At 47.2% G+C, this 11367-nt stretch overlaps 1 protein-coding gene across 1 annotated transcript; it reads left to right on the top strand.

Annotated features, from left to right (window-relative positions):
- The first annotated feature begins 492 nt into the window (after positions 1-492).
- Positions 493-10834, top strand: NUDT7 (nudix hydrolase 7). The gene is made up of 4 exons (XM_032853924.1): positions 493-544; positions 2687-2840; positions 4960-5118; positions 9858-10834. Exons 1-4 carry the CDS (start codon positions 510-512, stop codon positions 10224-10226), a joined length of 717 nt encoding a protein of 238 aa, XP_032709815.1. The 5' UTR covers positions 493-509; the 3' UTR covers positions 10227-10834.
- The last annotated feature ends 533 nt before the right edge of the window (positions 10835-11367 follow it).

Raw genomic sequence — 11367 nt, 5'->3', positions numbered from 1 at the left:
GAACTGCTGCTCAGAAAAGTTGAACCAACTTAACCTCCTAGCGACAGTGAATGCGGGTATCAGAATCCTCTCAAACCACCGGCACTGCATTTGTGCGTTTTTTCCCCTTCCCTTTTTTTACAACGATCACCCTTAGAACTCCTCATTCACTTCTCCTTCCGGGGAAGATTAAGGGGCTGAGCAGAAACCGCGTTGGGCGACCCCAAACCTCCCAGCCCTAAGCCCCACCCTCCGCTCCGCCCCACCCTCCGCTCCGCCCCACCCTCCGCTCCGCCCCACCCTCCGCTCCGCCCCACCCTCCGCTCCGCCCCACCCTCCGCCCCGCCCCTCCCACCCTCCGCCCCGCCCCTCCTTTAAGACCCTAGGCCCCGCCTCAACCCCCGCCTCCTAGGCCCCACCTTCTAGGCCCCGCCTCTCCCCCAGCCCGAGGCCGCGGCTGCTCTGCGCATGCCCGCCCAGCTGAGGGCTTCCGCGGCGTCTCCGTCCGTAAACAAACTTTGTCCTAGAAGATGTCACGACTCTGTGCATCCCCGGAGCGGCTCAGGTAAAGCCTCCCCCGCCCTTGGCGCTCCGAGCAGGGCCTGGCCCAGCCTTGACGGCGGTGCGGGGCTCTGTTCTTGCCGAGTCCACCTGCCTACCTGCAGAGCCTACGCTCGGGCGCTTAGCCTACTTGGCTGCTCGCGGGCCTGGGGCGGCCGAGCTTTGGCCCCAGGGGCTCACACCCAGCCTCATAGGTTCGCGCCCCTTCCCCGCGGGCAGAGCGTGTCCCCTGCCCAACTGCCTACCCTCTTCAGCCCAGAGCTTCTCTGGAGTTTGACCCCCAGAAACCACAAGCCTGCGCCAGGCAGCTCCGGGTTCAAGGCCCCGGTGGCCACTTGCAGAGGTGACCTTCGGTCTCTCAGTTGCTACCCTCTCTGGGCCTGGCCAGGATCGAGTCCTCGCCTCACCCGGCTGTAGTGAGGCTAGAAGGAGAAAAGCGTGGAAAGTGCGCTGGATGCGCGCGTGCTCAGAACAGGGTGGCTGCTGCTATCGTGTTTTCGTGGTGGTTATTCGAAGGACCAGCCCCAAATATGGACAGGCACGTTTTTGCAGACTTTTGCTACTGCTGGTCCCTCCGGCCAGTTCTGGGGGCCTCTTAAAAGTCACACTCAGTCGGCCCGGAGCAAACTGGGCGGGTTTTCTGGACGCAGGCCGGTGCGCATGGGATGCACCCCGGCATCCGCTCCAGTGCCAGCATGCTGTGGTTCTTTTTAGGTATTTGGTCGTTTTTTTGAAATCCGCTGCTGTCACCCAGCCACTTTAAAGGAGCAACCCGCCACGCAGACAGAGGCACAGGGTAGCAGCACCTCGCGCAAACCACTGCCCATCTAATGCCTGAGACACTGATGACAGTGGTTACCATTCGTTGGGCCCTGGCGGAGTGCCAGTCACAGTATGTTAACAGTGTCATCACATGCTCACAAATAGCTCCAAGCGTGTCACAGATGAGGAAAGCAAGGCTCCGAGAGGTTTTCCTAAGCATCTGAAAACCAGTTCTGCCTGACTTAAATTTCTGATTTTGCTCATGATGCAAGACTGCCTTTCCCCCAGAAAAATGAAAACTGAACTGTTAGTTTCTAGGGCTGCCCTAACAATGTGCCACAAATGTGATGGATTAAAACAACAGAAGTTTATTCTCCCATAGTTGTGAGGCTGGATGTCTGACCCTTCCTGCCCATTGGCAGTTTCTGATGGGTGTTGATGTTGCTGAGCTCAGGGTAACATCACTCCTGTCTCTGCCTGTTTATTCACATCGCCTTCTTCCCTGTGTGTGTGTGTGTGTGTGTGCTTTCTCTCCTTTTACAAGGACGCCAATCACTGCATTTAGAGCCCAGGATGATTTCATCTCAAGATCCATAACTACATCTGCGGAGATACTATTTCCAAATACAGTCACATTCTGAGTCTTCTGAGTGACATGAATTTGGGGGGAACTCTATTTAAACTACTACACAAACCAGCAACAAAATACACCAGTCAGAAGGACCAACACATTCACCATCATGTATTCAGGGCACCCAATGTGCTTATTATGAATCCAGATACTTGCACATTATCAGTGATGGTCTTCAAAGTGGGTTCCCCTGGTTCACAACATCACCATCACCATTGCTTGGGAGTTTGATGCTAACTTCCAGGCCCCACCCCAAACTTACTGAGCCACAGTTTTGGGGTGGGCCTAGCCCTCTGGGCAAATCTGTTGCCACTAAAGTTTGGGAACCACTGTTATAAGGCAGTTGAAGACATAAGGGTTTGATAACATAAGGGCCAGGTTAAGAAAAAGTCTTTTACCTGACAGTTGTCTCACCTTACAGTGACTTGTTTACCAAACCTGTCTTACTTGAATATACTTAAGAATTAACATTGAACTCTTGCATCGTTGAAAGAGTATTTCACCATAATTTCTACTTAAGTTTCAAAGTACCCTTGTGTACTAAACTGTCTTCTTAGTACTTTTTTGCTCATTTTATCTTGCCAACAGTCATGTGATTTGGGTGTTATCATTTCTGCTGTGCTATTAAAAAAATACAGTGAGGGTCAGAAATGGTAAGCGCCAAGACACACAGTGAAACAGAAACATAGGCAGGACTAGGAGCTTTTTATCCTAACTCTGGTTACTAAAACGTTTGGTTTGTTTCCATTTTAGAAAAAGTTTGATAGATGATGCTAAGGCCCGCTTAAAAAAGCATGATGTTGGAACCAAATATTCTCACTTGTCGTCTAACAAATATTCTGTCCTTTTGCCATTGTTGGCCAAAGAAGGAAAACTCCAACTGTTGTTCACCCTCCGGTCGGAGAAGGTAGGTGACCAAAAGGCTCCTACCATTCAAGTTCCAGGACATTTGAAAACCTCACAGAAATTATTTGCCACTTGCACACATTTTGGGGCTGTGGATTCTCAAGTGAACTTTCAAGATCGTGTTCAGGGGCCCAAGAAGCCACAGGGTAACATGGCATTTTTGGGGAGAAGTTTTAGAAAGTTAAGTAATTTAGCTAGCAAGTAATTTGAAATACTTTTAGACCAGGATTTTTTAATCTTGGTGCTACTGGCATTTGGGCTGGGTGACTCTTTGCCGAGCGAGCTATTCTGTGCATTGTGCAATGTTTAGGATCATCCGTGGGCTATAGGCACTAGGGGCCAATAATACAGACACCCACACCCCTTTGTGACAACCACAGATTTCCCCAGATGTCCCTGATGGCAGGAATGAGGGGTATAGCGCCACTGCCAACAGCCACTCTTTAAGCCTCCCGCCCCAGGTACAATGTGGAAATTCTAGAGCACAGAAATTAACAGCCTGGGCACTGAAGCTGGCTGCCCATGTTTGAATGCAGGCTCTCTCCTCACCAGTTCTGTGACTTTGTCCTAGTTACTTCTCTGTGCTACAGTCTCTTTACTTGCAGAGGTCGGACAGAACACACTGCTTGCTTTGTAGGGCTACTGTGAGGATTTCCCAGGGCAACAAATGGAAAGCGCCTGAACCACCCCAGCACTTGGCAAGGATTCTGGTCAGTTTCAGCTGCCCTCACTCTTGCCATTAGCAGACAAGGCCTAGGTTTTCAGAGAAACCATTCTACTTTTAAAGAAATGTTGGGCTGGGAATGGAGTTCCCTTGGGTACACCCCTGGATATAGTCATTCTCCTTTGCTGTTGAGGTGCTTCTGAGGAAAGGCTGGGGAACCAGTAACTTTAAAGTTATCCAAGTACAAAAATGAAAATGGGCCATAAGAGCATGGCTTTCGAAGCAGAACATCAGTAAACAGTATCCCCTGAGGGGGGAAAAGAAAGCCAAGGAATCAGCTGAAGTTTTGTGGGTTTGGGTTCTTCTGGGTCTGGGTCAGGCAACAGTCACATAAACACAGGAGGTAAGAAAATACAGGTTCCAACAAGAGATAACCTAACAGGAAACCAGGGGACCTGGGTCTGTTCTCAGCTCTGCCAAAGAGCAGAGAAGGAGGTCAGTGTTATTTTTCGAACTATCAGACAAACAATAATGTAGACAACTGAGGCAAGACCGAAATGGATCTCTGGTTACTTTTTCACCCATGCATTATGTGAGAATCATCTTAGACCATAAACTCTGGTGTGCAAAGATCACATTAGAAACAAAAAAAGAATATTTAAATCTCAACACCTATCTAAAGAAATTCCTTCCCAGGTGTTGCTGGAGCTACACCTCTCCCTGAAGTCATACAAGTAGGGTTCAGGGGTTTCCTCCCAGTAAATGGGGAAGGGGCACCTGTCCTCACTCCCTTCTGCTTCATTGTGGGCTCTCCCACCAGCTCTGGAACCTAGAGCCAAGTTAGCCCAGGTGATCGCAGGGTCCTAAGATCGAGCCCACGTCGGGCTCCACACTAAGCAGAGTGGGCTTCATATTCTCTTTCTCCCTCTGCCCCCCACCTCCTATCCCCACTCACTTTCTCTCTCCCTCTCTAAAAAATAAAAAATAAATAAAATGGTTCATTTTAGATTATGTAAATTTCACCTCAACTAAAAAAAATACTTTAAAAAAAATACCACCATGTGGCCCTGTTCTGAGGGCTCAGTGGAAAAACTTGTGAAGCAGCATGTCCAGAGCAGGGTAAGCCCTTAGTCAAGGCTGTCTACTGATAACATTGCCCTTTTTATTCTACTTCCTTTTGGCTTTATTCCCCCATCAGCGTAGATACGTTTTCGTGCATATGGCATCTTTTAGGGGCAAGGAGAGAAAAATTACAAGTGAAGGAAGTTCTCAAAAGTCATCTTTTAAAAGGATTCAAGTAAAAAATTTGGGGAGGGTCTTACTCCCCGCCTCTTATTACCACCCGGGTGGGAGTGGTGTCTGGCACAAAACTTAAGTTCAGTAACTACTTACTGAACAAGGGCATGGTGCCAGAACTGGAATCCCAAATGGAAGCTCTGTTCTTTTTGATATCCAGCTACGAAGGTCACCTGGAGAAGTTTGCTTCCCTGGAGGCAAGTCTGAACCCGCAGATATGGATGATGTGGCCACGGCGCTCCGGGAAGCCCAGGAGGAAGTAGGGCTACATCCTCATCAAGTGGAGACTGTCTGCTGCCTGGTGCCATATCTGCTTGACGTAAGTGCTAGAGTGGACCTGGGTTGCTTCCGCTCTCGTGGCCGCCCAGTGGACCCGTAATCATTAGCATTCCACGTGTGGCCAAGCAAGACAGTGCTGTCCGCGAACTCAAGAGCCTCGCTCTTATGTGGGTTTTGCCCCTTGTGAGCTAAGTGGCCTTGAGCAAGCCCCTTTGCCCGTCTGGGCCCCTCTTACCCCATCCAGAAATGAAAGGACTGAACTCCATCAGTGGTTTTCAAACTGGATTCTGTAGAACCCCGTAGATGCTTCAGAATTCTTTAAGATTCAGTTGACATTTATTTTTTGCCAATATACATTTCTTTTGAGAACTCATTTGAAAAAAATATCACACACTTGAGCATGCTGTGTTCCAAATTTTAGCCTCTTGGAGGCCACATGCCTTACTTTTGTCCTGAGTACTCATTTTTATACATATTTTGGAATCAAGCTTCTCCATATCACATTAATTGAGCAGTACCCTGAGATCACTAGGCAAGCTATCTAAGAACTATTACTATTTGTAACTACATTTTGCTATGAATCAGGATTTCCTTGATTGCATACATGAAAAACAAACCACGAAAGCAACAAAATGAATTCTGGGGCTGATATAATATCCAGATCTTATTTCACATGAGCTTATGACTTGCATTAATTAACTTTAAAAGGAGTAAATGTTGTAAATTTGTGCTTGGATAACAGCATTTTATTGGTTTAAATTTTTAATATAAACTTGCAATATTAGAATAGGTAAAGATCTACAGAAAAGTTGCAAAGATACTACGGAGAGTTCTCATATACCCAAACCATTTCTTCCTATCATTAACATCTCACGCCACTCTTGTCACAACTAAGAAACCAATGTTAGTACACTGCTATTACCTAAACTCCACATTTTATTTGCCTTTTACTAATTTTTCTAATGTCTTTCTTTCTGTCCTGGATCACATCAAGGATACCATATTGTATTTGGTTGTCATATCTCCTTAGTCTCTGGTCTGTGACAGTTTCTTAAACTTTCCTTATTCTCATGACCTTGACACTTCTGAGGTGCTCTGGTCACGTATATTATAGAATGCCTCTCCATTTGGATTTATTTGATGTTTTCCTCATGGTTAAGTTAGGGTTTTGAGTTTGGGGGAATAATACCACAGAGGGCAGTGCTCTAATCATATATTGGAAGTAGGGATAAACTGTGTTTTATACATTGGACTTTCAGGTACGTTTTCATTTCCAGAGGAGAGTCCCACTGATGCATAACAATTAGAAAACCAGTGGGTCTCACCATCCTTGATGTTCCATTTGCCTCCCAGTCTCGATGGCACAGTGTTGTCATGGTCAGTAATGCTGAGCCATCCATCTTAATAGGTCCGTTTTCAAAACAGAAAGGTCACCACTCAAGGGAGATTTAGTTTGGAAGAAATTAATGGCCTCTCAAATAAATGCTTCCTAAATGAGAGGAGAAAACATGGGATTAGGACAAGAAATGTATCAGTCACTTCCTAGGCAACTATGTTTTCTAATGGGAACCCCTCTGCTCAGCTTCTGCAAATCCCTTGGCCTATTTGGGAGGATTTATTTTAAAACTCTGTCGACAAACTGAACCCTCATGGTAGAAAGTTCCCACGGTGAGAGTAACTCCATTTCCAAAGCACCCGGGAGCTACTGAGTCCTGCCTGTGAGGGGCAGAATACAACAGTCTCCACAGGAGAATGTCTGGTCTTCAGGAGATCTCAGTGGGCCAGACACTCCTGAAGCCGGAGCTTTCTAAAATGACCTCCTCTTTTTACAATAATGCCAGTCACATTATCAAGAAGTTAGAATGAACAAAGGCTTTCAAGAACGGTATCCTGTGTTTGGAAGTGCTGGCGAGGGTGGGTTTGTTCTTCGGACCTTGCAGATCTTTTAAATGTAGTGCAAAATGTACTAAAAAATCTAGTGCAAGAAAAAATTACAAAAGTGTAATTGATTTGACTACTTAAAAGCAGAACCTAATCCAGTGGTTTTTAACCCGTGCTGATTTTGTCCCCCGGGGAACATGGCGATGTCCGCCGAGGTTTTTGGGTGTCAGATTGAGGAGGGGCTGCTAGCCGTTTGCCACCTGTGCTAGCCCTGCAGGTTAGCAGGCGATGGGCCTCCAAACCCACCCCCGGCGTCCCTTTGCCGTACGTGTACATACCGCTCTTTGCAAGGGCCTCAGGAGACTGGTCTCCTCCTCCTCTATACATGGCCAGTACGTTTCCATTCATTCTTCTTCACTTCGCTCCCTCTGAAGCTTCGATTCCTGTAAACATACCGGTGCCTTTCAGTGGTGTGTCCTTTCCTGGGAATGTTTCTAAAAGCATGTGGCCTCTTCCAGGGGCCCTGAAGTGTGCCTCATCTCTGGGGCCGCAGCAACAGCCAGTCTCCACGGGATCCCAACTGAGCAAGTGGCTGAAATTCGGTCTTTCCTTGGTCCCACAATGTCTGCCATGCATCCCGCATCCTTTTTTCCTTCCGAGACAGACACCTGTATTTTGGGAACAGTGTGTCCAGACATGCTTTTCATCCGCAGATTTCTAAAGCCTCTCCGACTTCTCCAAACTTGAACCATGCTAAATGTGCCTGACTTCCCTTCTGAAACTTTCAGTCTCAAGCCATTCTCTCCCTTTGTGGCTTTGATTTTTTTTCCCCACCAGTTACTTCCTCAGACTCTGACAGGCGAGGCCAAGGGCCAGCACTGGCCACGTGAAGTTGCTTGTCCACACCCGTGCCTCGCAGTTTGGCCCATAGAGTGAGGATGAATTTGTGCTCCCAGCTCAGCCCTCGGGAAGCCCTCCGCTGAGAGCTCTCCACAGCAGCGTGTAGGCCATGTGCGAGGCTGGTGTGTCATCTCTTTGAAATGTGGCGATGTTTGTGTCTTCAGAGCCCGTAAGCACTGTGCTCTAGAGTGTGGGCAGCAGGCTGGTGAATCCCGGTTTCTGCCAAGTACTAGCTGGCCCTGACCTTGAGCAGGTTGCACAGGTCTCTGATTTCCACTGTTAAAGCTCCTTCAGGGTCGTGCTGTCGTGCAGAAGCAGGGAGAGGGTGCTGGGTCCTAGACCAGCGCCCCAGAGGCTGTGGTCACTTCATGGTGACAGCAGCCACAAACTGCAAGCTGAACCAACACTGCGAGTTCTGTCCAGAATGTCCCTTTCATATTCTTAATTATGTTTCTGAAAACTCACACCTGCAGCTTTCCACCCTTCCCTGCTCACAGGGAGCCTGGAGGGCCTGAGAACGCGCTTGGCCAGACAGTCCTTCACCAGTGGCTGTGCTGAGGGGCATGACAGCCCAGCTCTGTGGTGTACTTTACCCCGATGCCCCGCGGGGTCCTCGCCTGCCTTCCTCCCAACCTCCTGCTTTGTCCTGAGAGCACTTCCTTAAGAAATCACTTGCATCCGAGTGTTCCCCATCTCCCAGAGACCGTTTCTGGGGAGCCCTGTGGCCCAAGAGGCTGAGCATTCACCCAGGGCCAGGTGGTGATGGCCATGGGTAGAACGCCGCTTCTGCCCTGGGGCCACTTAGGACCCTAGATTTCCCACCCAAAGGATGGCTGAAGTGTAAGCTCCCGTCTTCCACCCCTGGTCTGGACATTGACTTTCACCATTAATTCAGTTAATGGTCTGAGTGATCACTGTTCTTAAACATGCTTCAGCTGTCACTCCCTTGAGAATTTTCCACAGACCTCTTTATCCTGCTCTCCTGTCCCAGCCTCAAGGTATAGCCCTGGCTTTTCCCAGCCCCTTTCTCTCTGTATGCTTCCCCCCACTCAGAATGCCAGATTCTTCTGCCTTTCCACTTCAAGCTTATGCAGCTTTTATCTTATTATTATGCAGCTCCTACACTAAACCCCAGGCCTCCCCTAGGAGATTCCCAGCAGGTCTTTCACTTAATAACACCCTGCATTCATTTGCAAGCAATTGTGGTTATAAATAGAAATCCCCGCCCCCCCTTATAAACATCTGTTATGTAAAATAGTTCATATATAATTATAAATGCAATTTCCCATAATTGGGTGTATGCCACAGTTAATATGTCACTTTTCTATTGATAAGGTGGTACATCCTTGTCTGTACTGACAGGGAAAAGTGTCTCACGTTCATTTTGAGGGCTGCAGAGTATCCCATTATACAGATACACTTGTAATTGACCTACCCTGAATGTCCATCAGTGGAGGAGTGCTAACTTTAGACTTTGGGGCTGTTGCAAATAATGCTTCAGTCCAGGGACACCTGGGTGGCTCAGTTAAGCATGGTCATGGTCATGATCCCAGGGTCCCGTGTTGGGCTCCCTGTTTAGAGGACAGCCTGCTTCTCCCTCTCCCTCTGCTGCTCCCCATGCTTGTATGCTCACGCTCTCTCTGTCAGAGAAATAAATAAAATCTTTAAAGAAATGCTTTGGTCTTGTATCTTTTCTCACTGGTAGGAATTTATCGTACCGATAAATTTATACAAATGCAATTGCTAGGTCAAAGGGACCACATTTTTATAACATTGCCAGATTGCTCTTCCAAAAGATTATACCAATATGTTCACAAAAATACACTTTCAGAGTCATCTCACAGATACTGCCTCAGGAGGGGTGAGACTAACCCCCATTTCACAGGGGATATGACTGTTCATGTCTGGAGCAAATTCTTCCTCCTTCCCTCCCCACCTTGTATCACTGACTGCTTTGGACTGTTTTCTTAATTTGTGTATTTTGTTTTCTGCTTTTAGAGCGACACACTGATAACCCCAGTTGTCGGATTTCTAGACCACCACTTCCAGGCCCAGCCTAATCCCGATGAAGTTAAGAGTGTGTTCCTGGTGCCTCTGGACTATTTCCTGCATCCACACGTCTACCACCAGAACTATCTGACACGCTGTGGTCATCACATTCTTATTCATTGCTTTGAGTACACAAACCCTGAAGATGGTGTCACTTACCAAATCAACGGGATAACTGCAAAATTTGCCCTGTTCCTTGCCTTAATTATTTTGGGGGAAAAACCCATCTTTGAAATGGAGTTTAATCTCAATGATCTAATTTCATCCTCTGAAGAGATCTTCCTGAAACTAAAGAAGCATGCTACAAGTAAGTTATGACTTATGAGACCACCATCCGAATAACTGAGAGGAGTTTGACTGTGCTTATCTATAAGAACAATAATAATGCGAGCTGTTGGAAACTGACAGGTGCAACAATTTCTCCTGCGACATGAAGGGGAAAAACCTTGCCTTTTTCCCACTTGCCCTGTAATACCTAAGAGAGCGAAAGATTTTGCAAAAGTGGAAAAATGTATTCATGGTGTTGCATAATTTCACAACACAGTATGTTAATATTTTTTTTCTACACATGTATCTGGCACAGTAGGCACTTAATAAATATTTGTTGAATATATGACCATGTGGCATTTATTTTATTCGTGGGAGGTAATACCTTTCTGTCTGTTGTTCCACATGACTAGAAACTTCTGGCCAGCCATCAGAAGCTATCCACATTTTCCTCCCTGGCAGTAGAGTCGAAGCAAAGCTCCTAGCTCCCAAGAAGAAACGGCATTACCCAGGATTCCTTACAGTTAAATGTAAGCTCTGCAACTTAATGTGGGCCAATGGGATGTGAGTGAAAGTTGACCCTGCAGGTCATCTCCAATTGGGAGAGAGAAGCCAGCTTCCTTGGACCCTTTCGAGAAGCTTCAAGGTAGATTTACCTGCGGCCTAGCCTTGACCATACAAACGAGGACAATGCCTGGGGGGATGGTAGAACCCAAAGCGGGTGGGAGTTTGGATCTCTAAATGCCTCTTTAGAGTAAAGCAACCTGTCGCCCTATGTGCTGTTCACTCGGACCTATTACGTGAGAGAAGAATAAAATTCTGTCGTTTCTGCCACTGTTATTTGGGGTCATTTTGTTAGAGCAGAGCTATTACCCTAATATACCGTAACACTTGAAAAAGGCTCAATGGATGTTCACCCAAACTTGAAGTGTTGCCAGCAGTTAGAATTTGGGATAATGTGACCTTTCACACATGGGTTCTGTGACCTGTACACGATGCCCGTGGGTGTTGATGGGTTTAGCAGTCGTCATCCAGAGCAACTGAACTGGAGGAATTGCTATTCTCTAGAGACCCATATGCCCACTAGTCGGGAGAGATAATGTTCTCTGTCTTCAGAGGATGAAAAACACTGGTTTCAAGCACAAGCCTCAGATGAAAAGTCAGAAAGACAGACATTCTGCACTGCATCCCT

This window comes from Lontra canadensis, unplaced genomic scaffold (genome assembly GCF_010015895.1).
Source record: "Lontra canadensis isolate GAN:19392208 unplaced genomic scaffold, GSC_riverotter_1.0 scaffold8, whole genome shotgun sequence".
Lineage (NCBI taxonomy): Eukaryota > Metazoa > Chordata > Mammalia > Carnivora > Mustelidae > Lontra > Lontra canadensis.
The sequence above is the reverse complement of the archived record's forward strand: the minus strand, read 5'-3'. Positions and strand labels throughout refer to the sequence as shown.

What these genes read in the sequence shown, in the direction of transcription:
- NUDT7 (XM_032853924.1), top strand. Translation starts at nt 510, where the DNA reads ATGTCACGACTCTGTGCATCCCCGGAGCGGCTCAG. An exon ending in TCACCCTCCGGTCGGAGAAG is followed by an intron (nt 2,841 to 4,959) that starts GTAGGTGACCAA and finishes TTTGATATCCAG; the next exon opens with CTACGAAGGTCACCTGGAGA. An exon ending in TGGTGCCATATCTGCTTGAC is followed by an intron (nt 5,119 to 9,857) that starts GTAAGTGCTAGA and finishes TTCTGCTTTTAG; the next exon opens with AGCGACACACTGATAACCCC.